This window comes from Danio rerio, chromosome 6 (genome assembly GCF_049306965.1).
Source record: "Danio rerio strain Tuebingen ecotype United States chromosome 6, GRCz12tu, whole genome shotgun sequence".
Taxonomy (NCBI): Eukaryota; Metazoa; Chordata; class Actinopteri; order Cypriniformes; family Danionidae; genus Danio; species Danio rerio.
In genome coordinates, this window is record NC_133181.1 from 9,777,528 (window position 1) to 9,805,485 (window position 27,958).

A 27,958-nucleotide genomic window follows, 5' to 3' on the forward strand; every position below is an offset into this window, starting at 1 on the left:
CACTATAAATTAATTAAATTATATTATGGAACTAAATTAAAAAGAAAAATAGAAATGTAAAACAAGCAAATCTTGCTAATAAAGCTAATAATGTCAATGATAACTAAAATAGTCAAATTTATTGTAAAATAACACTGATTTGTCATCAAATAAATGAAAGACTTCTTTCTAAATCGTTAACAATAACCTTTATGAACAAAGTTTATATTTAAGCTATTTAATTCAACAAATGTTGCATCTACTTTACTTACAAGTCACAAATTCTCAGCACTTTTACAAACTCATGCCAAGCCAAAGGCATTAAAAGAAAAGTCAATATTTATGAATGCAGAAAGTTTGTCTGGGAAGTTGTGCAAAAAATTTGGGATGGATTTTATATGTCGATAAATATATGGCAAACTGACCTGTGCTCAAACGACTGAGCAGAGGAGAGAGAAATTAAGAAATAAGAGGGCAGAGAGTGAGTTCAGATCCGAGATGGCCGTATGATTTCTCTGGCTGAGATGAGACATGCATCAAATTTAAATATTGCCGGATCAGTTGTGTCTGACTGCGCAGCCCATCATACTCAGATTGCTTTGTGTGTGTATGAGAGAGAGAGAGATGTGGCACAGACTGATACAGCGCTGCTGAAACAAGACAAGCAGGCCGAGTCTCAGGATAAGTAAGTCTGTGTGGAATAATAATGAACCGAGTAGAAGAGGAAGACGACACTGCAAACGCAAACACAATAGAGATTTTCAGAGTAGGAGTTGTGACACTCCAGCGCTCGGGTCACTTCCATTTCTATTCGTCTTTCGGTGGATTCACATCATAAATCAGCTCGCAGAATATGGGATTTAAGATGAATTTAGATCACTAAATTTACTAGGGCTGCACTATATATCTAAATCTTTAATGTTTTTTTGCAATTAATATGTGATTTTAATACAAGAGTATCATGTGTGGCTGTCATTAGCACACCTTCTGAAAGACTGCTCAGACAGCTCATCATCAGGCAATAGTTGAAGTCAGAATGATTAGGTTACCTAAATTCTTATTCAAGTCAAATCAAGTCGAGCTTTATTGTCAATCCGCTACATGTGTGAACATACAGAGGATTGAAATGTCGTGTCTCGCAAGACAACGGTGCTACATAAATCAATCATAAATATATACAAAACTGTACATAAAAGCTATGTAAAAAAAAAAGATGCATAACTAACATATACTATAAGATAACTATACTCAAAAGACAGACTATATAAGTACTTTTAGATAAAACTGAACAATGTTGTACAGGATATTGTGCAAGAGAGGTTTTAAAGGTGGGATTATTGTGCAGAAGAGTTATTTAAGGTTGAAAAAAAGCAGTGCAAGGTGACTGTGGTACATTTATAGTAAACATCGCTTTCCTTATTGAGTCCTTGTAAGATAAGAGTTTAAATAAAGTGAAGAGTGCTTCTACAGGATTTTTACAGGAGGTTTGTCAAGCCCACTCACCTGTATGAAGCACAACTTGAAATGCACAATGTTTCCAACCCTAACCTTAAAATGTTGACCTTAAAAAAAAAAAAAAAAATAAATAATAATAATAATAATAATAATATATATATATATATATATATATATATATATATATATATATATATATATATATATATATATATATTGTTATTATTAAAATTAGTTTTTATTCTAGCTTAACTAAGACAAATAAAACTTTCTACTGTTAGTTAGAACAGCAGGGGACACTCGATCTGTGGTCTGTGTGGGTCCTAATGCCCCAGTATATTGATGTTGACACTATAGGTTTTCAATCACGTGCGGAATTCAGATGGAGGGCAGGAAGTAAAAAACTGAATGGGAGACAGGAAATTTATACCATATTTCAAAGAAGATATAAATAGAAAATAAGCACATATGAATCTTATATCATGAAGAGGGCCGAGTTTACTACTGAACTCAAATATATTTGACTGTCATTGAGGCGGTAAACACTGTACTATAAAATATTATAGTAACTGTAGTGTTTGGAAGCATACTATAGTTACTTGAATTAAACTGTCGTAGTATTTTTATTGTTGCTGTGGTACAACACAACTGAAGTTATAAACAAATTATTCAATAGGCTTCAGTTTTCTATGCTATAATCAACCCAAGCTCATTCTGAAAACGTAGTCCAACGGATGTTTCTGGAGACAGCGGAATACGTCCCGGGAGGTACGTACGGCCGCTTTTATTTTTTTCAAGCGAACGCTGCGGGGCGGTGTGACGCTGTTCCCTTTCCCGCTTGCTGGCTGGCCGGCCGGCTGCTTATCTCCTTGTGGAGGGCTTTCCCGCTGCAACACGTTTGTCCACTCAGCTCACCGTGTACGTCGGCAGGCTCGAGATGCAGAGAGGAGTTAACCACGGCGACCGGTTTTGAGTTCGGGGAAGAGCGGTTCCAGCAATCAGGTAAGACAAAAACAGAATCCCAAAAATTAAGTGAACGAGTTTCGTAACAGGGTGAGAATGCGGTGAAATCCGAAAACGCGGTAAAAAAAACGGCTTTTGTAAACTGTCACTCGGGTTTAGGGAAGCGAGCGGGCGGGCGGGTCGATCGGTAAAATTGATTGGGTTCAGGGAAGGAGGAGGGCGGGTCGACCGATTGGCCGGTTGCGCAGTCAATCATCTGGTCAGTCGGACAGCGGCCTCTGGTGGCTTCACGCGAGAACAGCGTGGGCACGAACCGCACTCGCGAGAGGCATCTGAGATGCGAAAAAGCGCACAACAGCGGCCTCTTGCGAATTCGCAAAAACAAAAACTGCAGCTGTTCGTACCCGCCGGGACGTATTCCGCGGTTTCCAGAAACGTCCGCGGGACTAGGTTTCCACAATGAGCCTGGGTTGGCTATAATTATACACCATCACAATACAGCAGTTACACTAGTATAGTGTATATAGTTTATACTAATGTTAGAGTATTTATTAGTGTATCAGTTTACTATACTACATTCTGAGGCATTCATTACCAAAGGGTAGTACACATTATACACTTTACTATGTGGTTCAAAAACAAGTTTATTATAAATTACCATATTTTTCCCCCCATGCAGATATCTTCCAGACATCAGAAAATAACAGATGAAAGCATAAAGCATGAACACATAGTCTACGTTATTATTTATTTATTTATTTATTTATTTATTTATTTATTTATGTAAGGGGGAGGGGGGGAGCTTTACAATAAGAACAGTCTAGATTTGTCACAAGGGTTGCATTTATTTTTTTGTTTTGTCGATGAACTTACCATCAACAAACTTTCACTGCTGCTGCGCATCTCGATGTTCACTTTACGGTCGTTTATTCTGCCTAAATGCTAGTAAAGACATAGATTATTGTAAAACAAGACAGAGATTTTATTGCAGCGATTTCATGGCCGGGTACATTATTTATATTCTCCTGGATTTTGTATAAGTGTGGTGGTGTTTTTATCTGGTTTTTATAAAGCACATTAACACATTTATACACAAAGCCTGTATATAATCTTTGTTGGTGCCGTTTAAAAATAGTTTGTACACATGGATGTATTAAAAAAAAGTTCATCACATGCCGCCTTTTTCTCCGTTTTTTTAGCCAGTTTTTTTAACTTTCCGCCTTTATGGACAAAAGCTTTTGGAATTCTATAAAAGCTGTTCAGCATTTCTTATTTTGCCTGATTTAAACAATTATAAACAACATAAAACATAAACATTTTGATGTTCTGATCCCGAGGTCCTGACTCTCTGTGGACATTAAAAGTCCAAGGGTGTCCTTCAAAAAAGTGTAGAGGTTTAACCCCGGCATTCTGGCCAAATTTGCCCACTGGCCCGTCCATCATGGCCTCCTAACCATCCCCATATCATAATTATAACCTCTCCACCAATCAACTGGAGTGTGGTGTGCTGTCTGCTGCAATATGACTGCTGTTGCGTCATCCAGGTGAATGCTGCACACTGGAGGTGGATGAGGAGATCAACCCCCCCAATTTACAAAAATTGTAAAAAGCGCTTTGAATGTCCAGAAAAGAGCTATATAAATGTAAGGAATTATTATTATTATTTATTATTATTGTCATTATTATTATTATAATTATTATTTTTTTTTTTTTAGTATTATTATCTGTTATGTAGCGAATACAGAAAAAACATACTCAAGTAAAAGTACCATAACTTGCCAAAGAAATGTGTCTAAATGTTTCTGTTTTAAATACTACTCAAATTAGTTGTAAAAAAAGTTGGTCTGTATGCAGCGATTTTTCAAATTTGTATTTTTTGTGCAATTTGATTGGATAGAAATCATGGGACTGATTATTCTCCTTAGCCAATTTCTATAGACAAGAAAAAATAAACATATAAACTAGTGATTGCAGGTTGAAGGAAAATAGCAGAGTAAAAGTAATGATACAGCACTAAAATGTACTCAAGTAAAAGTACTCATCTATATATGCAATGTCTCTTGTAAATCATCTTACTTTTGGGGAGAAGTGTCGTTTCCAGTCAAAAAAAAAAAAAATAGCTGGATGAATAAAAGTAACTTTAAGTCAGAATTTACCATGGGGCATTTCTAATTTTGGGGGTTGACTGTTTATATACACTTGCAAGTTGTAAAAGGTCCATCAGTTTATTAACATTCAGTGCATGGCATACTAATTAATTAAGTAAATTAAGTAAAAACATTTTCCGATATAAGCATTTCATGAATATTATTCACAGACATTACACTCTGGCATATGAAAAAGCACTAAACTGATATTATAAAAGTGGCTTCAGTCATCAACATACTGTTTGTAGGTCAATGTACGCAAGCAGAAGACCATCTCTGTCCATTACAGTAAGTTGCGTGTCTTATTTCGCATCGAATATGACTGAAAGTAATGGCTTGTGGTCCAGCGAGTGAGTCAGATGTTAATTTGGTAACCACTCCAACTATTTCAGAGTGTAAGTGAGATGCTTTACAGTTTGCGTGCGTGACTCATTTGTGAGTCACTTAAATTGACTCATTAGCAAAAACTAACTTTCATTGGCAAATCAGGCAACATTCAAGGTGTCAAGTTTGATCTGAACTGCTTATTTCTGCCATGGTGCAACAGTAGATTCAACAGTGATGTTAAAGAAAGCGCACTCAATAAAATACATTTTTCAAAATACATATTTTGACTTTTCTTCATCTCCAAATATATCATAATGCATATTAAGGCTGCAAGATTCTGGAAAAATATACACTATGTGAAATTGTTGGTGATATTGCGTTTAAGTGATTTTTTTTTGGTATACCATTTCCCTAATATGTGTTGTTTATTAGCTATGTTATTTATTTATTGAGCATGTTCTCCCTGTGTTGGCATGGGTTTTTGGTGTTGGGATTGTATGGGTGTTTTCCATTGTTGGGTTGCTCTTATTAATAAAGGGACTAAGCCAAGACAAAGTAAATGAACTAATTAATTTATTTAATGATATCAAGCTAAACAGGTAAACAATCTTTTTCAGATCTAATTAATTCTAATTCAGACTTTAAAAACTGTGTCACGGTGCAAGTCATTTAGGCTTTAAAACACTATGAATGAGCTCAGCTCATTCAACACACACACACACACAAACACACACACATATATATATATATATATATATATATATATATATATATATATATATATATATATATATATATATATATATATATATATATATACAGTTGATGTCAGAGTTATTAGCCCGCAACCTCCCTTGATCTTTTTGATTAGTTTTTAATTATTTCCCAAATGATGTTTAACAGAGCAAGGAAATTTTCACAGTATGTCTGATAATTATTTTTTCTTCTGAAGAAAGTCTTTTTGTTATTTTTCGGCTAGAATAAAAGCAGTTTTTAAATTTTTTTAAAATCCATTTTAAGGTCAACATTAAGCAAAAATGTTTTTATTTTTTTTTTGATAGTCAGAACAAGATACAGAAAAAACCTTCGTTATACAAAAACTTGCCTAATTACCCTAGCCAACTTAGTTAAGCCTTTACATGTAACTTTAAGCTGTATAGAAGTGTCTTGAAAAATATCTAGTCAAAAATTATTTACTGTCATCATGGCAAAGATAAAATAAATCAAGTTATTTGACATGAGTTATTAAAACTATTTCTGTTTCTGTGTGGAGTTTGCATGTTCTCGCCATGTTCGCGTGCAGGTTTCCTCCGGGTGCTCTGGTTTCCCCCACAGTCCAATGATATGCGGTACAGGTGAATTGGGTCGGCAAAATTTTCTATAGTGTATGAGTGTGAATGAGTGTGTATGAATGTTTTCCAGAGGTGGGTTGCAGCTGGAAGGGCATCCGCTGCGTAAAACATGTTCTAGAAAAATTGGCGGTTCACTTCCGCTGTGGCGACCCCGGACTAATAAAGGGACTAAAAAGAAAAGAAAATAATTGAATGAATGATTATTCTGCACAAAATGCCTAATCTACATTAGTTTCTGCCCTTTGTTAGTTGCTTTAGTTGCTAATAAACTCATCCTTGTTTGTTGGTTCTCATATTGACGGTGTTTACTATTTTTGATTTTGTAATTCACTTTTCATTAAGCTGTATGCAGTGTGGCTTTAGCTTAGCTCACTTTTCTTCAAGGTAAGAGAGTGTTGGTATAGTTCAGCTAGCTGCATTATTTGGTTTAGTTTGGCCAGCAGTGAACATCACACAGGAAGTGGCAAAGGAAATATAATGACAACGGCAGATCTGAAAGCATACCAAAGCTGACACCAGAGATATCAGAACATTTGCTGACAAACACCACTTCACAGGAAATCTGGGCTTGCATATGCTCTGCTAATGAACTCGGGGCAAAGTTTCTTTGAACCAAAACATCTGCCAAATGAATAAATGAATATGCAAGCGGTTTGAGTATCGTTAACCCGCAGGGTGTGAGAGTCAGTGAACATCTGCAGCAGTATTACCTAAAGCTCACACAAATGTGAGTTACCGCTATACCAGACCGCTGTATATTCATGAACACACACATTAACTTACTCTGTGTGATGGCCAATATTTTTGAGTTGTGGGGCAAAGGAATCATTAAAAAAAGCATTCTTTTCTACACTGAAATTAATGTAAGATCTTGCACATCTTTTCTTTTAAGAGAATTTTATATAATTAGGTTATTTAAATAGGTAACTGCTCGGTAGCCTATAACCAAAAATATTAGCCCTTCTGTAATTATTTGTTTCTTTTTCAAGTATTTCCCAAACAATGTTTAACAGAGCAAGGAAATTTTCATAGGATTTCCTATATTTTTTTCTTCTCGAAAAAGTCTTATTTGTTTTATTTCAGCTAGAATAAAAGATGTTTTTAATAATAAAAAAAAAAACATTTTAAGGTAAGTATTATTAGCCCCCTTAAGCACTTTTTCCCCCCGATTGTCTACATAAACCATCATTATACAATGACTTGCCTAGTTACTCTAAACTTGCCTAATTCACCCATTTAAGCCTTTAAATGTCTCTTTTAGCTGAATACTAGCATCTTGAAAAATATCTAATTAAGTATTAGGTGCTGTTATTAGGGGTGTAACAGATCATGGTTGGTCCGCACGTGACCCGCAGATTAATAAAAAATTTTTTTTAACTTGTAGGTTCAACCAACATTTATAACAATAGACTTATTTTATGCAGCCACCATTTCAAAACATGAAAGTGAGGCTAAGGTGGGAAGAAACCTGTAAGTATAGGCTCAGAACTGTAAACAATGCAACAACATGCCATGGACTACAAACCTCCAGCTATTGCCGCGATTTCAAAGTTCAGATGTGGTAGAAACATCACTTTAATATCATTCGGTTCAGTGTAATTTAAACAATTAAAAGCATATTAGACATCAGACAAAACTACAATCTCTTAAAGAGTGTCCTCCTAGGCCTCTATTCATGGCACCAGGTAAACACCATTGGGGACGCTTTTCTGCTTGCTTCAGCCAATGTAACCCGGTGAGCGATAAAACAATGCAGTCTGTCATAGTGTTGTCCCGGTACTGGAGTTTTAAAAACGTCCATTTCTCGCCATTTCTTAAACAGCGCTGATTTGCCATAGTATTCACCAGTGCTCAACAGAAATTACTGTGATTGGCCGTGAAGGTCATCAGTTTCCTGCTCTTCTCAAGTGCAAATGCAGATGCTTGAACACTGGAGTGTTTTAATGCCGTAAAGATCAGTCGATTCATCAGCGGATCGCTCATCTGTGTTTGCTCCCTGTAAACATCTGTAAAGAGCGGTGAACTGATGACCTTCATCGAACTGATCAGAACTGATGATCATTTCTGTTGAGCACCGGTGAACACTGGCAAATCAGTAGTGTTGCTTTCAACAGTGCTTAAATGTTAGTGGGAAAATGACGGTTTTTATAAATTTCAGTAACAAAATTCAGTATGGTGACAGGACTAATAGGACTAACAGGACTAACAGGACAGGACTAACTTGAGTTTGATAAATCTACAACCTGTGTTTGGTAAAAAACTAAATAAATAAATTCTGTGCGACTGCCACAAGGGGGCGTAATCCGACAGTCGTGTCCAAATGTCGTTTGCAGTGGAAAGGCGGCTTTAGGGTATTAATTAAAGGTGTTTTCTGTCACTGTTTGTTTAGCCTGCAATAATGCATTCATTGTGAAGCTGCCTAATTAAACATTAAAAAAAGATCATGATCTCAATTCAAACCCGCACAACATGAATGATAAATGATAATGATTTGCATGTTAATCAATCCAAGCACTGCATTCATCTGCATTTGATTGAGAGAGATTCAGTTTTTACACCTGTCCAGTGAGTTGCAATCAATGAAATTACACAGAAGTACTGGGGGAACAGTTTATAGTTCAGATATAAACACTGATGTTAATGTTAAAGATTAAAATCACCTTTTATGGGACTTGACGATGGTGAATGTTGTAGCAATTACGTTGTGTAACCAATGGGTGTCAACAAACCACCATCAAAATGATGTCACTGAATAAGTTTTCAAAAATACAGCTATAAGGAAACATGAAGTTTTATGTGTGAATCGTTGAATCATTAATTGAAAATTAATATGATCTGTTGTACAAGATGTTAGATTTCTATATTTAGCATTATTGGCAACAGTAGCAAAGATCATTTTTCATATTGAATAGTTTCCTTTTTTTCAGCTGGTTCTTTCTTGATTTTTATTTTTTTATTACATTTACAGGTTCTAAGTTCTGTTTGTTAAAACCAATGGTTTTTGCAGTGCTATTTTTAGTATAAATTGAACACATATGACATTTGTCTCCTCCTTTTTTTTTTTTTTTGCTGATCTAAAAAATGGTCCGATCCATGACTCAAAAACCGTACTGTAATCCGAACCATGAGATTTGTGATTTGTTACACCAATAGTTGTCAGCATGGCAAAGATAAAAGGAATCAGTTATTAGAAATGAGTTATTAAAACTATTATGTTTAGAAATGTGTCCGAAAATCTTTCTATTAAACATACATTGGAAAAATAAATATACATGGGTGCTAATAACTCTGACTTCAAATGTGTATACAAATGTGCTTCCTAATCAATATGTGTCAAAAAAAATACAAATTAGTCCACCAGTAACCTAAAATTATTCCATTGTTAAAGTAAGTTTTAATAGTTTCTCTATTTAATGTATGATTAAAAATCCCACGCAATCGCTTTATAATCTTTATGAGCATTATTTTCTTGTTAATTATGTTACATAAATTACTGGAGCTGAGGATTATGAAACTAAACACTGCTCATTCGTTGATATTTCCCAATTATGCTTTGCAAGCTCAATCTATGTATTACGAATGCCATAGGCTGATTAGCATGCTAGCTTCTCCTATACCCTCAATTATATGTTTTATTTTTTCTATGCACTATATGCTTTTGTTTGATTGGGCATTATAGACTTCTAACCCCTAGGGTTATTGGCAGATTAGAAATGAACAGGCTATCTAATTATTTATGAGACCAGCAGTATCTTGTAAAAAACAAAACTGATGTGCAAAACCGCATGCAAAATCATCTCCTTGCTGTCCACATGACTAACCAAACCCTGAACAATGATGTAAGTTTCGAGTCCACCTGACCCAGATTGTTCATTCTTACTTTTTCCTACTATAAGATGTGTTCTTTATAAAACAAAGTTACAGACCTTAAAGGGAAAGTTGTCCCAAATATTATGTTGTTTTTTAACCGGAAAAAAGTTGACCCCACCACGGTGCATTTTTTTAGGCAACGACTGAATCAGCTGGGTAATGTGCAGAGTGTTGCTGTTGATATTAATATAATTTTAATATTTAATAATATTGTGATATTTAAGATTTGTGAAGTCATACAGCGCCTCAAAACTCAAAACAGCAATCACAAGTCTCTCCTCCACCTTCAAAAGTCTCTGTAGTCGTTTTGACAACACAAACATTGCAGGTGCCTCAGCGGAAACCCCGCCTCTGCCTTCATTTGATTGGACGCGAGTGACGTAACGTGCTCAGAGTTTACTTTTTTCAACTACGAGCGCAGCAGGTGGTTAAAATGCGAGGCGCACAGGGCGCATAAGCAAACTTGCGGACATTAGTAAACTATTCAAAAAAGGCGCCTCTCAACGTATAAAGCGCGTTCGGTGTGATCGACCACTAAGTTGAGTAAATTCTAACATTGCTTAAAACAAAGGCAAAAAAAAAGTTTTAAAATTACTTGAATCAACTTGTATTTACATGTTGCTTTATATGTAACCTGTACTTATTTTAATTAGGTTTTAAGAACTTTATAATTGTCAGAACTCTAAATAACCTGATAATCATACGTCAATCAAATTAATTAAATTGACTTCTGGCTGTAACCTCAGAAAATAAATCTTCATTTTTTTATTCTAAGCACTATGTGCTGGTTTCAATGCCTGCCGTGCCCCTGTCCCATGCTTGAGAGTGTACAGTTGAAGTCAGAATTATTAGTTATTATGTTTAATAAGGCAAGGAATTTTTCACAGTATTTCTGATTATATTTTTTCTACTGGAGAAAGTCTTATTTCTTTTATTTTGGCTAGAATAAAAGCAGTTTTCATTTTTTAAAAACATTTAAAGTCAGAATTATTAGCCCCTTTAAGCTATATATTTTTCAGTAGTCTACTGAACAAACCATCAATATACAATGACTTCCCTAATTACCCTAACCTGCCTAGTTAACCTAATTAACCTAGTTAAGTCTTAAAATATCACTTTAAGCTGTATAGAAGTGTCTTGAAAAATATCTAGTCAAATATTATGTATTGTTATCATGGCAAAGATAAAATAAATCAGTTATTAGAGATGAGTTATTACAACTATTATGTTTATAAAATGGTTACAAAAAACTATTTGTTAAATAGAAACTGAGGAAAAAAATAAACAGGGGCTAAAGATTCAGGGGGGTGGGGCTAATAATTCTGACTTCAACTGTATGTGTCTATGTGTGTATATACTTTTGACTGCTTTCAGTCTCTGTTCAGGATTCATTTACGTAAATTTGTGTTATGTGGCTGCAGTATTGCAAGCAAAATATCAAACTGTCTCTGATTTCCTGAAATAAACTTTATATTTCAGCATAATCCTGCACATCTCTTTGATAAGGAGGCGAGCTCTCATTCCTCTCCATGCAATGGATTGGATTTACACAATATTTCCTCTTTCTTAAAAAAAAAAGAAAGAAAAAAAAGAGAGAAAGTAAAACAAAGCATTACTCCTTAAATCTATTCTGAATTCTTTTGAGGCAGTTGTTTTTTTCCACAATTATTAATATGCATTGCACTCCAGGTTTCTACGTGGGACGTATTTTTTCAGATACAAATACAGAAAATAAAATCCATATGAAAATGTCAGACTTTAGTTTAGTTTCTTTTACTACAATTTCAATTACTACAATTTCAGTATTTGTGTCGTGATTTGTAGGCTCCGTCACACCTCCTGGGTTCAGTCATGGATGTTTGTTGATGCTATAGCCACGCTGGTAACAAATGCATGTAAGTGAGCACTACTCTGTCTCTCATAACAGATGGTCCAGTAAGAATAGCCTGGCCATTAGCGTAGTATTTATACACTCATCATTAATCTACCATTGAGCTCGTTGGCTTTCATTTTCAAAAATAGACAAGCAGGAACATAACCCCGTGTTATACGAAGGACGCAGCTCTCTGTCTGTGACTTTTTTGGAGGTACCCTTGGAATATTATGTCTGCGTGCACAAGGTTAATAAGGACTGAACTCCTGTACACCTGTGGAGGATGAAGCCCCTTGTAGACCCCTGAGTATCCAGCTCTGTTTCACTACCATATGGCTGTGTGTGTGTGTGTGCGACAGCTGGCCATAAGTACCGATCGAATGAACAGTGTTTCCTGTCTGTCTCGCGCAGCCAGACAAATCACATTCGCTCAAGATTTTATCTGGAGAATCACGCCACATTGTGAGTTTGGCTGGCAGAGAGTTCACGGTGACAAAAATGTACACGGTAATATCTGAAATGGTTCAAGGGCATAACCCCTGTACTGGAATGCAGAAAATTCTATTACTGATTTAACAATTATGGACTCTGCATGAATTCCACACTCTCCAAAGAAGAGCAACCTTTTTAACACTTCGAAAATGGAGCATTGACATTGGTTACCCTTTAAGATGTCATGTGTTTTGCAAATGTGCGGTATTTATTGCTTTTGTACCTCTGGAATCCTTCAATTCTGTTATTATTATGATTTTTTGAATGAATCCATTTGAGGGCAGAATTATTAGCCCCCCTTCAAATTTATTTTTCGTTTTTTAAATATTTTCTAATGATGTTGACCAGAGCAAGGAATTTTTCACAGTATGTCTAATAATATTTTTTCTTCTGGTGAAAGTCTTATTTGTTTTATTTCGGCTAGAATAAAAGCAGTTTTTCATTTTTTAAAAACCATTTTAAGGTCAAAAGTATTGGCCCCTTTAAGCTATAATTTTTACATACCAAACCATCGTTATATAATAACTTGCTTAATAACCCAAACCTGCCTAGTTATACTAATTAACCTAACCACCTTAAAATGTCACTTTAAGCTGTATAGAAATGTCTTGAAAAATATCTAGTCAAATATTATTTACTGTTATCGTGGCAAAGATAAAATAAATCAGTTATTAGAAATGAGTTATTAAAACTATTATGTTTAGAAATGTGTTGAAAAGAAAATTGTCTCTCAGGGGGGCTAATAATTCTGACTTTATTATGGATATAAAATTTTCCAATAAATTACACAAGGTTAAATCTGTCCATTTTTAGGAAAGTTTGAGGTTTTGTTTTTCAACCGCTTAACATTGTGGAATTGACTAGATATAACACAGCACTATCTATATATAAATATATGTTTTACACTATATAAGGTGCTTATATCTAAAACAGAACTCTAGGTTGTGATAACACATTCAATTTGGTTTGCCTGATATAATTAGTTCCACATTTAATGTCGCAAAATCTAAGTGTACATTGATCAGAAAGTTCTATATGTTCCTAAATCTTTGTTTGTTTAGTAAATTTTGGTGAATGTAATCAAGCTAATAGTAACAGTACCTAATAGCTAGGCACACGCAGAATTCCGCAGATTTCTGCAGATTTTTTGCCCATCATTAATTCTGTTTATTTACTTGAGTAAATGTGTAAATCTGAATTTATTCAGTTTTTATTCAGTAATGTATTAATTTTTATTTAATAAATTAAGGTTTTAGTTATAATTCCTCGCTGGATACTCCCAAAATAATTTAGCAGAAATCTGCAGATTTTTACCAAAATTCTCTGCAGAAATAGCAAAAAACGTCCGCAGATTCCGTCTGGCCCTGCTAATAGCTTATCAGTATAATAAAATAGTTTTCAGTCATTTTCCAGAAGCCGGCTAATTCCCATCACATTCCTCATAAAGAGTAAGGGTATATCCCCAGTGTCCTAGCCAAATTTGTCTATCGGCCCTTACCCATCATGACCTCCCAATCATCCCCATCTACCGGATTGGCTGTATCACTGTCTCTCCACTCCACCAATAGCTGGTGTGTGGTGAGTGCACTGGTGCCTTACTCCTGTGGCTGCCATCACATCTTCCAAATGGATGCTGCACACTGGTGGTGGTGTGAAGAGACATATCCCCCTCTCATGATTGTAAAGCACTTTGGGTGTATGGCCTTATGTGATAAGTGCGCTACATAAATACACATTACATTACATAATTCTTGTCCTGCCTATCTTATATACTGCTCAAAAAATTAAGGGAACACTTGGAGTTACATTTTGTTGTTTAGGTGTTCTCTTTATTTTTTATTTTTTTTAAATAGTATTTATTTACATGCTCTTATTATATCTGACCAAAGCAATAATTCATATTTTCAGTCACATCATGTACTTCAACAATATACTTTCACAAGTGATTTTTATTATATCATTTTTGTGGACATGCATACAATAAACCTTAAAGAAATCTTTATATCTCCACAAATTCTACTCAAGAGCTTTGCCAGTAGCTTATGCCAAGCAGCCCCTTTTTTCTTCACTATGCAATGTGTGAGCCATTGAGAATAACACTACGCAAGGTAAGTGATTTGACAGTTTACTGCGTTTTAAAACCTATGCCACGCATCAGATCTCACCGAGACTAAACTTAAACCGCCAAAATAATCTCACTGAAGCTGTGAATCTTCTCCTCTGAAGATCTTTAATAGGACAGCTCAACCAAAAATGTAATTATTTCATCATTTATTCTCCCTCATGCATGATTTTCTTTCTCTTGTCGAACACAATAGAAAATATTTAGAAATATGCTCACATCAACTTCCATAAGCTGTGTCATTTCAGAGGCTGCATTCTCTCTTTTAAAAGAAAACTCCGGTTTAAATGTATGACTTAAGTTTATTTTACTTGGGTTTCTAAACACAAGTTTAAAAACACAAAGAGTATGACATGTCTTGCTAAAAAGTGATTTTATAGATAGTTTACATTTTTATGTGTAAACGTATGGATCTCTGGAAATATATCTCCAGCTTCTGTTTACCTTGTTTTGCCATCAGATCGCTTGAAATAAGTTTTAAAATCACTTTGAGTGGTCGCTGATTTGGCTTGCTCTGTTAAACATAGTTTGGGAAATATTTAAAAATAACACCACTAGTAATATTAGTAATTTTGACTTCAACGTTAAAATGTTCTCTCATTTCTATATAAACTTTATAACTTTGAAATATACCAACATTGCACAACAGTGTAAATTCATTGCATATTGTGTGTGGGGATCATTGTTCAAACATTGAATTTGATGTTTGTTTCTGCGCAGCTGTCCACTCCAGCCCCCTCCAGATTTGTGGGCTGCATTCTAAATCTTTTGCACCCTTAGGATATATTTCATAATTGGCTGCTGTTGGATGCAAATGCATCAGATAGTTGTGTCATTATTTAAACAACATAAAGCCGTGGCTTTGGGCCCAAACAGAATCTAGTCAAAAGGAGAGTCATAAAACTGATGCAACCAGTATGAAAGTTTTTGAAGAATTCTGTGATCAAAAACATCTACTTATTTCACAGAATACTAATCATAGTTGGTTCTTAAAAATATATGTCTAGGAGCTGAAACTATGAGATTGAGAGAAACTTCATAATGTTATCATCCGGAAAGTTAAAGTGTGTGTGGTCACGGGATGTGCGTTTTCAGCGGACGGAGGGCTGCTCAGAAATGCTAGGTAAAACATGATGTGGATGTGGATCATTTTTGTTTTAAAATGCCATTTTAACTCTTTAAGACGTATTCGTGTAAATGGGGCCTGATTGTGTATTTTTCGCGAGTGGGTTTGCGACAAGGGGCGGGGCGGAGGATCAGCGACGCCGGCTTAGCAACATGTTGTCTATTGGCCATCGGCGATGGACGATGACATCGTCTATCGGCCCAACCCTACCTGAGACATTTATTTATTTATTTTTACTTCAATTTGCCAGCCTGGCTTGCATCACTTCCATGTTTTTTTGTTTTGTTTTTTACAATTTTTTCCTACAAAGCTTCTCTACTAAGTTATCTGTAGCTTTAAATTGCAATAGCCCTTTATTTCCAATGGATTTTGACTGGCTGTCTTTCTGAAAGTGATACCAATGGTATTGTTTGTCTACATCTTTATTGATACATTTGTGATCTGAACTCTGCTGCTGTTTTACCTTCAGAACTTTTAGATTATACATTTTTAAAACTCTACCTTTATCGTTATCTTTGAAGTTATCTACTTAGACCAGAGATGCTCAAAGTAGGGCCCGGGGACCAAAATTGGCCCATTGTAATCTATGATTTGGCCCACCAACCCATCTAAGAAGAGAGTAAAAAGGATGGAGAGGGTTAAGGCAAAAACCTTTAAAATAACCTTTTTTTTCTAAAGCTACAAAATAGGCAAACTGAAATTAAATATTTCAATTAAATGTCAGATTTTTTTTTAAATACTGTAAATAATGTTACTCGACGGAAATGCAGGACTTTGCAGAAGACATCGGTGAGCAAATCAAGGTAAAAACTAGTGTAACTCCATTCTGTTATAAATTATATTTTAGTTTTTACTGTAAAAAGTTCATTATAAAATGTAAAAATAATATTAATTTAATATAAAGACATGGTTTCTAGTTATTTTAAAATATTATTAGAGAAATTAGGGGGTGACACGGTGGCTCAGTGGTTAGCACTGTCACTTAACAGCAAGAAGGTCGCTGGTTCGAGACCCGGCTGGGTCAGTTGGCATTTCTGTGTGGAGTTTGCATGTTCTCCCTTTGTATGTTTGACTTTCCTCCAGGTGCCATTTTTTCCCTGTCCTATAGGTAAATTGAATAAACTAAATTGGATTAAGTGTATGTGTGTGAATGAATGTGTATGGATGTTTTCCAGTACTGGGTTGCAGCTGGAAGGGCATCAACTGTGTAAAACTTATGCTGGATAAGTTGGCGGTTCATTCAGCTGCCGGGACCCATGATGAATAAAGTTACCCATGGCACTATATTTACCATTGGTCCACTAGCGTCAATCATGTTTGGTTTTTGTCCCCTCATAACAAAAAGTCTTTGGTTTACTCACTTTTTTAGGTAAAGTCAACTTGTCGCTTTTAAAACAATGGGTTTACTCACTTTTCTGAAAGTAAAGTAACTAAATATAAGTGGTTTACACTATGAATTGTTTTTTTCACAGCTTCTAGACTGAAGCGTATTTACCAGTTTAGATTCCAAATCTCTGGTAATGTCTAGATTTCTCTGCTTGTACGTTGTTCAAGTGAGCGCGCATGTAAACCACGGCCTGTTTTCAGTGTTTCGGAATTGTAGAACAGAGGAAATAACAATGTTGAGAAGGAAAAACAGAAACATCTGCCATCATGCATATTTAAACACGCTGCTCTTTCTAAGCACTCAGCTTTATGAGTGTGCACTCTGGGGGGAACGTCTCCGATTACTGTCCTTTATTTCTCCCGCTCACCTACAGGTACACAACTCACACTCCACCATTCAATACCAACTCGCTCGTTCTCTCCGATCGAGCCAAGCGCCATTATTATTTTATCACAAACACTCTTGCGTTAGCCATTCAATTAGCCCTGCAACATCTTCCCGGTGGCATACATTAGTCATACCTCCTCCGAGCCAACTAATGATGGCAGAACGGATAAATACAGGCGAGATCTCTCTTCCTCCTCCTTTTTCTTGACTGAGTCGTGGCATCCTTCCTGTGCTCTACTGGATTAAATCTCAATAATGGCATTAAAGGAGGGATGAAAACGAGAGAGGCGAGCGGAAAACCCCAAGAAACCTAAAATAGGGCACCACAACTTCCTCATTAGCCCAGGAGCTCAGACAAGCTCTCCCTGTAGACCTTCCCCTCTCATAATCTTGCTATTTCTTTCTCTCTTTACGCACACGCATACAATCAAAATAGTCTCTAACGTACTGGAGTGTCTAAGGTATGAGGAATAAAGCGCTGAGGTGCAGGATTAGACTAATCCCTGTGGTCTTTTCACAGTCTGAAGGAGAGAGAAATTTGCAGATGAAAGGCCCACAAAAAGTCAGGTGCTCGGCATGAAAGTTACGCATGTCTAGTTTTAGAGCGCAAACACATTCTTCTTCTTTTGTTTTGGTGTAGATATATATATAAGCATCATTAAAACAAGATACATTTGCATGAGCGCATGGAATTTCGAAGATAATGAGGCTTGGTTTTGAATGGGGTACAAAAGTGCACTGGTTAAAAAAAGAATGTAAATGAAAAATCTGTCATTAATGACTCAACATGGTTCAAAACCTGCATTACAGTTTTTTTTCTACTTCAGGAGAAAAGAAATAAAACTATGGTGGAATGGGGACTTTCTTGATACCCACATTCTTCAAATAAAAAAATAATAACTCTATATTGCAGGGCTATTCAATTAGTGTGTCATGGGGGCCAAAAAAGCATCCCAAATTAGGGGCCGGGGGGTATGACTTGCAATATCAAGCTTGGTTTGTACTCAACACGTCTGCTAGTTCACTTAAGTGTGCACAGAAAAATTTGACGTCATCGCTGTGTTTGTGGAGGTTCGATTTGGGTGCGCGAGACATGATTTCGGTTGGCGGAGCGCATTTTTTTTTTTTTTTTTGAGTCGACAAAAACAGTTCGCGTGGCGCTGCATTTGATTTGAGTTGAGTATGAAACACTTTTAAGAGAATTTGTCTGAAACAGGTACGCGTGTGAAGACATCTTTATGATCCGTGATCATAGAAATAACCAGATCATCAATATTTTCTGACTAGAAATTGCAACAGCCGTGGGAAAGGAGGAAAGTTTTTGTTAAAAAGAGGGATTCGTTTGCTAAAACCAAAAGAGGCCAGACCCAGGTACACAACTGCAGAATATGTTTTTCCACCTGTCATGGGTTTTACACTGATGTAGATATTACAATTTTGAATTTAAAACAGTTTAATATTTACAAAACTATAAATAAGGAACAAAAAATTTCTTTTGATAAATTGTTATTGTATAATTGAGAATGAACCCAAGACATCGCTCCATTTTCAGTCCAAAAATGTCATTAGATTTTCAATCCGAAAGTACATCTCGGACTCCTTTCCATCTTGAATCAAGTTTTTCTTTTTTTCCCCTAAGGCAAATTGAGTTTAGGACTCAATAAATTTATTTGATTTGCTGTGTGAGAGCCAAGCAAATAGGTGAAAGGTTTAATAAAAGAAACATAAAATGTATAGAGAGAGATTTAAAAAAGATAATCAGTTAAAGTCAAAATTATTAGCCCCTCTTTAAATTATTTTTATTTTTTTATATTTCCCAAATAATGTTTAACAGAGCAAGGGAATTTGGGGGCGATAAACAGGGGGGGGCTAATAATTCAGGGGGGCTAATAATTCTGACTTCAGCTAAAGAATTCGAATTTGATTCATCTCCAAGAACTCTACAGTTTAGTGAAAACATGCAGATGTCCAGAATTATTTGAGAATGATCCAAAGAGATAACTCGATTTATGAATGCCATATTTTCAGTGCAGACTATCAGACCTGTTTTTTTTTAATTAGTTTCCTTTTTCCCTTTGGCAAATAGTTCTGTCTTGTTTTAAGAATATCCTTATGTGGTCAGATTTACACCATGCCAATGGGGTAAAAAACATTATTTGAAATTGATTTTTCTCAAAGAACTTAACACGTTAGTGAAAACATGCAGATGTCCAGAATAATTTGAGAATGATCCCAAGAGAAAAAACATTTATTTAAGAATCCCACATTTTCCATGTAGACTATCAGACTCTGTTTTATGTCAAATATTTTTGTTCTACCCTTGAGCAAATGGTTCTATCTTGTTTTAAGAACAACCTTATGTGGTCAGATTTACACCATGCCAATGGGGTAAAAGCATCTTTTGATTTTTTGTCTCCAAGAACTCTACAGTTTAGTGAAAACATGCAGATATCCAGAATTATTTGAGAATGATCCCAAGAGGAATCCCACATTTTCAGTGCAGACTATCAGACTCTTTTTTTATGTCAAATTAGTTTCCTTTTTCTTTCCCTTTGGCAAATAGTTTTGTCTTGTTTTAAAAATATTCTTATGTGGTCAGATTTTCACCATGCCAATGGGGTAAAAAACATAATTTAATCTGAAAGCAAGCTTTCTTAATATATTTCCTAACCAAATTGATCTTTTTTAAAGCATCCTTTTACTGAAAAACAAGACTGAAACATGCTTTAAAAAAGCATGATTCTGTTTGTGCCAAAACAAGCCTAACACGTTGACTTTATTAGTTCCTCGAGGTTCCTAATATTACACCAGCGGAGTGACCAGCCTAAACTCATGTGCATGACTGTGTAAGGCTGCCAAAAAGAAAAGAAGCTTACAACAAAAAGCTCTGTAGTGTAATGGACTCTCATAGATCTGTATTGAAAAACAGCCATCTGGCACCTTGTCTATCTGACAGCTTATTTTATCAAGCTCTGCTTTCAACACGTGTGACAGCACTGTAGTGGGGTTACGTGATGGGAAGGAATCGATACGACAAATCCCATCCCAGCGCATATATACAGTACACAATGAGAGAGAGGGACATGTCAACAACAAATTAACAGTTCTCCTGCACTTTAATGATACGCCTTAAAGGCGTGGCTATAAGAACTGCTTTACAAAAACAGATCCTGAATCATCTCACACAGGCCACCATAGGTCTGTGCAACAGATAGATTTCTTGTAGACCGTTGCCCCCCTACAGCTATTTAAAGAGGAGATAATTGCACAGCGGGGCCCTTTGTTCCCAAAGTATCTCTGACAAGCGCTCTTTTTCAGTGCCACATTTACTCCACCGATATATAGAGTAAAGCAGCACCAGATGTACTTGTGTGGGGCCAGATGATTGCCCTCACAGATTTCACATGCGCAAATGCCTATAGTTAAACATTGCGGTTCACATTTTTGCTGGTAACTCAATAGTTGCAGGTGTCCTGAAAATCTGAGCCATGACTCATGATGACCAGTCTAAAGCCATACCTGCACTCTTTTAAATGGTGTTTTCACAAAAGCGCCATAAAGAACCACTTTTGGGAGCTTTTTGTGGACTTTTTTTTGTGTGTGAATAAAATATATTTATTGGATTTTGTTTGAACTACAGAAAAAATACATTCAAATAAGACTTTACAGACCTGAAACTTGCCTATAGCACTTATTTATTGTTGCTCTTAGTTGTGTAAATTGCTTCCTTGTCCTCATTTGTAAGTCGCTTTGGATAAAAGCGTCTGCTAAATGACTAAATGTAAATGTAAATAAATAAATAAGAACAAAAAGTGAAAGAACAAATGGTTAAAAACTGTGAACATTCATTCATTCATTCATTTTCTTTTCGGCTTAGTCCCTTTATCAATCCGGGGTTGCCACATCGGAATGAACCGCCAACTTATCCAGCATATGTTTTACACAGCGGATGCCGTTCCAGCTGGAACTTATCTCTGGGAAACATCCACACACACTCATACACTATAGACAATTTAGCTTGCCTAATTCCCCTGTACCGCATGTCTTTGGACTGTGGGGGAAACCGGAGCACCTGGAGGAAACCCACGCGAGCGCAGGGAGAACATGCAAACTCCACACAGAAACGCCAACTGACCCAGCCGAGGCTCGAACCAGCGACCTTCTTGCTGTGAGGCGACAGCACTACCTACTGCGCCACTGCGTCGCCCAAAAATGTGAACATAAATATGTAAATAAATTACTTAAATTCAAATAATAACAGTATATAATTAAAAATAAATAAATAATAACAAAGTTCAGTGCGTATTTGTATCTTGTGTTCCACAGCTTTCCAGTGTTACTGGTTAAACAAATGTGTTAATTGTTGCTGAAATTTAAGACATCTGAACAGTACAAAAAGACACCAACAAGGGTTTGAAAGCTCAAACATCAAAAAATGTTGCATGGTCCACCTGGTTCGAAAAGCGTTGAAAGGATTTTATAAAAATCTCATATTGTTCATATATCAGCTTCTCCAGAACAAGATTGCTAGTCATTTCTTTAATCCACTGGACAGAGGATGGCCTTTTTTCCAATTTAAAGCGGTAACACGCTTCGCTTGGAGCAAACTAAAATCTAATAGTTTGCGTTTGCTTGTGTTCAGATCCAGGTTTACAGGGTATATATGAAGTAATAATTTGGGAACCAAATGTACATCATCTTCATTTAATTCACCAATCATGATACAAATCTCTTTCCAAAAATTTTGGCTTTCAATGCACTCCCATACACAATGATAAAGGCAGTGATTCTTCATTGCATTTTGTACAACTATCAGGAATATTTGAGTTAAATCTATGCAGTTTAGCTGGTGTAAAGTAAGTTCATAGGAGCCATTTATATTAAAGTAATTTACAACTTGTGTTAATGCTATTATTTTGAGCAAATAAACAAGAATCTCTCCATGCTTCTTTAGATATGTCTTCTTGAAGATCATTTGCTGATAAGTAGAATAAGGAGTTATCTTTGAATCCTTTTAAGAGTATATTATAAAACATTGATAGATTACCCCTATCTCTTAAATGTTTAAAGTGTGATCTTCTATGACAGACAATGATATTTTTGAATGTGTTTGATTTCTGAATGTATAAAACTTCTTACCTGTAGATATTTAAACATGTTTCTGGGGATATAAATCTTTTCATTAATTGTTGAAACGAAAGCATTAAATCTTTCTAGTATAAACCTTTTATTTGGCGTATACCTTTATCTATTTTTGGAATCCAATGTGAAGACTATTTAATAAATAAATAAATCATATTTATAAACCTTTTTGTACTTTAATGGAATATTTGTGCAGAAAATTCATCACTTTTTATTTTATTTTGAAGTGATGTCATTTTTGGTTCCACAAATTACCTTTCATTGAACAGTTCTCTAAAAGAACTTTTATTATTTAATCAAATTTATTTTTGTAGCATGTGAAGGTTTTCAGTCACTTCCCTTCAGTATATTCCCTTCTCTATCAGGGGTCGCCACAGTGGAGTAAACAGCCAATATAGTATCTGGATGCAGCCTTTATGATGCAAGCTGAGATTGCGTCACTCAGCGATACAGTGTCAGACGCAATGCACAAATGTAACGAGTGACGTCACTGTGAGGGGTAGGGTTAGGCGAGCCTATTAAAAAGCATTGGATGCAGCTCAGATTGCACTGCACCAGGTCTGCATCCAGACCCCTCTCATAACTTTGGCACATTTTACCAGCAGATGCCCTTCCTGCCACAAACCAGAACGCACAAACTTGTACAACCTCTGGTGCTGGGAATCATCCATACACTCTTGGCTTTGTCTAATTCACCCACAGTTGCAATCAGAATTATAAGCCCTCCTAAATTATTAGCCCCCCTGTTTATTTTTTTTCCCCAATTTCTGTTTAACAAAGATAAGATTTTTTTGAACACATTTCTAAATATAATAGTTTTAATAACTCATTTCTAATAACTGATTTATTTTATCTTTGCCATGATGACTTAAAGTGACATTTAAAGGCTTCACATTTAAAGGGTAATTAGGCAAGTTATTGTAAAACGATGGTTTGTTTTGTAGACTAACGGAAAAATATATAGCTTAACGGGGCTAATAGTATTGACATTAAAATGGTTTTTAAAAATTTAGAACTGTTTTTATTCTAGCCAAAATAAAGAAAATAAGACTTTCTTTAGAAAACAAAATATTATCAGACATACTGTGAAAATTTCTTTGCTCTGTTAAACATCATTTGGGAAATATTTAAAAGGGGGGCTAATAATTCTGACTAACTGTACAGTATACTGTAGTGTTTTGATTTTTGGTTCTTTTTGGACCCTTTTGCAGTTATTCTCTTCATTTTCTATTTATGAGATTTAATGAGATTCTGAATTTAGGTGACATTTTAAGCACTGGGCAGTGGCGCAGTAGGTAGTGCTGTCGCCTCACAGCAAGAAGGTTGCTGGGTCGCTGGTTCGAGCCTCGGCTCAGTTGGCGTTTCTATGTGGAGTTTGCATGTTCTCCCAGCCTTCGCGTGGGTTTCCTCCGGGTGCTCCGGTTTCCCCCACAGTCCAAAGACATGCGGTACAAGTGAATTGGATAGGCTAAATTGTCCGTAGTGTATGAGTGTGTGTGTGGATGTTTCCCAGAGATGGGTTGCGGCTGGAAGGGCATCCGCTGTGTAAAAACTTGCTGGATAAGTTGGTGGTTCATTCCGCTGTGGCGACCCCGGATTAATAAAAGGACTAAGCCGGCAAGAAAATGAATGAATGAAAATTTTAAGCACTATTTTAAGCTGGATTAGCTCGTCAGATGGCCATTATAACCACACTTTTGATATACCAAGAATTTTTCCTAAATATTTAGAATAAAGAAATATAAAAATGTTTATTTTTAAAATACAAATGTATTACAGTGTTAAGTTTTAAATCAAAAACTGTAGCCTTGTATTATTTTTTAGGCAAATAACATTCAACTTTTCTCAGAATTTGGCCATGTGAATAAAAAAAATAAAAAAATTATTAAAACATAATAATAATAATAGTAATAATAATAATAATAATAAGAAGAAGAAGAAGAAGAATATTGATAATGTAAAGCTTCACACTTTTTCTTGCCTTTCTTGTAAAAAAGCACATTTAAAAATTATTGGATAACAACAATAGCCAAAATAGTGTTCAAATTCATTTTAATATTGGCCGCTTTTGGTGCTTCACACTTTTTTATTGGTCTTTTTTTCTTTCAAGAATTAGGTCCAAAATTTATTGAATAAAAGTTACTTGTCAAACATTTTCTCTATTTAAAAACAGTACAGTAGCGAAAGATGACTTCACTTATGTCAGATGTTTTCTTGCACTGCTGGATTTTGGACTCTTAAAAGATAAACCTTTGCATTGGACAAAACTGATTAGATGAAGTCACACCAGGATTCCGCTTGGTCTTAAAGCAATTTTCGATGGGTTAGTTTTACTATTTATGATGGCATAGCAGTCCAAAAAAAGGACAAATGAGCTCATGAATGGGACAAATGAAACACCCAAACCTCCCCTGCCTACGGGCCTGTTTGGGGTAACCAAGACACACAAATAAAACCCACACAAACATGAGGAGAACATGCAAAATCCGCTCAGAGAGGCACTGACATCCTGTCCAAAAAGAAGGCTCAAAAAGACATCATGGCCACTAAACCATTTACCCAATATACCACACAAAGTTTCTATGAATGTTAAAATTTCTTAGTAAAACCATTGATGCCAAAAAAAAAAAAAACTTTATTTTTAAAAGTATGTATGATGACGGTTCTTCTTGGAACTCAAATTCAACCTTTATTTTTAAGAGTGCAGGTGCTGAAAGTTCTTTATAGAACCACCAATGCCAATAATGAACCTTCATTTTCAGGAGTGTGTACCTAGTAGATCTAGATGGGCAACATTCTCAATGGTACACCTTTGTGCATTACAGTATCAATAGGCAATAGGCTTATCAATAAGATTCTGACAGTATAACCTTGGATAAAAACGTCACGGTTTCAGGGTATTGTGATTACTGCTCTAAGATATGTTCTTTTTAAATGTCTGGATTAAAAAAACAATAACTGTTTTCCTATAAACTAAAAAAAGTAAAGAACAAAATCTAACACATACCTTACAAGAATGGTATAGCAGACATTTTTGGCAGTTTTAAAACCTTGACTTTCCAGACCGCGGTATACCTTGAAAATTGTCTCTAGTATCAACCTATCAAAAGATGCATATTAGCTCATTAATGTGCAGTATTCTAAATGTAGTTAAAGTATATAGTGTTCAACAGGTACGTATGTATGCGTAGAATACAGACCTAGCAACAAGTAATTATTATTTTTTTATTACAAATTTTTGAGGGGCAATTTTTTGACAGCATTGGTCATTAATATGTGCTCAAATGTAATAGATAATAATAGCAGAACATCTAAATTCAGATTTTCAGGACTTTAATATCACAGAGTTTCCTACAGAATCATTTAAATCTATATGTTTAAATGATTTATAATTCTCTATTATTATAACATATAGTTGAAATCAAAGTTATTGAACCCCATTCGATTTTAAAATATATATAATTTTAATTACATTTTTTAAGAATCTTTCCCAAATGATGTTTAATAGAGCATGGAGATTTTCGTAGTGTGCCTGATAATATTTTTTCTTCTGGAGAATATCTTACTTATTTCAGCTAGAATAAAAGCAATTTTTATTTTTGTTAAAAACCATTGTAAGGTCAAAAGTATTAGTCCCTTTAAGCTATATGTTTTTCGATAGTCTACAGAACAAACCATCCTTATACAATAACTTAACTTACTAATTCCCCTATCCTGCTTAGTTAACCTAATTAACCTAGTTAAGCCTTTAAATGTCACTTTAAGCTGTATAGAAGTGTCTTGAAGAAATCTAGTAAAATATTGTTTACTGTCATCATGGCAAAGATAAAATAAGTCAGTTATTAGAAAAAAAAAACATTCAAACTATTATGTTTACAAATGTGTTGAATAAATCTTCTCTCCGTTAAACAAAGATTTGGGAAATAATAAACAGGGGGCTAATAAATCAGGGGGTTAATAATTCTGACTTCAATTGTACATTATCATATATACTTTATAACAGAACCTACAAGAACCTCTACGTAGCCTTTCTACAACGTTAATGATACTGATTTGCACGAATCTTAACTGGCTTCCAAAATCATTTGAGTGAGTCAGTCTAACCTTAATTCAATACCTGCTAGGCAGAATTTAGTAAGTTTACTCGTGCTAAGCCAAATCCTTAACTCGTGATATCACCAAGTCTGAACGAATCATTCAAATAGTCACTACACTGGTGGCATTACAATGTTTGTTTTTGTGTGACGCCTGTGAGGAGAACTCGACCATGTTTTGCGCGCTCTCTTATCTCATTGCGTTCAATACAAACCACAAACTAGAACTACTAGACCATTTTCTTGGTGACCCAAAATCAAACCGTATAACAAGTTTACTCAGAAACAAGCAGCAGCTCTGTTATTATTAGTATCACTTTTACAAAAACAGACAAACTTGCATATGAAAGGTGCACGAGCGCTGGAGAGAGTTAAAGCGCGTCCATGTCTCTTACCGGAGCAGTTCCACCCGGTGGGTGTTTGACAGTCGCTCAACGAAGATGGAAACGCGCAAAGTTGTTTCAGCGGTGATATACAAAAAAAGCAATAGGTCGTGATTAAAACTACATGTGTCCGATTCTCCTGCCGCGGCGGTCTGCGTGTCTGTCGCAGCACAGCGCAAAGAGCCATCTCAGTTCACAGGGAATGACACGGGGACGTGAACCGAGGGATCCGACCCCACGACGAGCGCCGGCGACACAGATCTCAGCCGCGGACCAGGGATACACATCTTCCGGGCAATGCTGCGATCATCCCCATCAATGTGCGTGTGCTCTGAAACCGGCGCGGTTGCACAGTCTTAACAAGTGAAAGTGTCCGGGCGCAGTGCTGAAACTCAAAGATGAGATAAAAAGAGATAAAAATCCAAGCAGGGACCTGAAACAGCTGTCCGGATCCACTAGTTGATCATGTTAAGGACTCCATTCTGAAAGAGAAATAACGCTGAAGCTCTGGCTTAAGTAGGCTAGTGTCTCTCTCTTTCTCATGTGCGGTCTGTCTGAGAGTGTCTTGTTCGGCTGGTGTCTGGCTCTGACTGTGAGGAACTGAGGATGATGATGATGGTGATGATGAAGGTGAGAGGTGGGCACACGCTTCGGCGGCGCGGATTGGCTATAGCGGGTGTAGCGGGTACCGAGCCGTGTAAATACAGCATCACAGGCACAGATCAAGAGTGCAAAGTGACACTTTCTGCACCACGGGCGATGAGGGAAATAGCGCTTAGCGTTCACTTTATTAGAGAAATGTTGCTGTTAAGAGTTCTGTATTGTTATTTGGTGGCCTGCGTTTATTTATTTATTTATT

At 35.8% G+C, this 27,958-nt stretch overlaps 1 protein-coding gene across 1 annotated transcript in view; it reads right to left on the reverse strand.

The window, feature by feature from the left end:
* tmeff2b (transmembrane protein with EGF-like and two follistatin-like domains 2b) overlaps positions 1–27,693 on the reverse strand; it is a 106,171-nt gene extending 78,478 nt beyond the window's left edge. The window contains exon 1 of the mRNA XM_021476996.2: positions 27,112–27,693. Coding sequence (XP_021332671.1) covers positions 27,112–27,286 — 175 coding nt within the window. The 5' untranslated portion in view covers positions 27,287–27,693. The remainder of the gene's footprint in view (positions 1–27,111) is intronic.
* Positions 27,694–27,958: the final 265 nt, after the last annotated feature.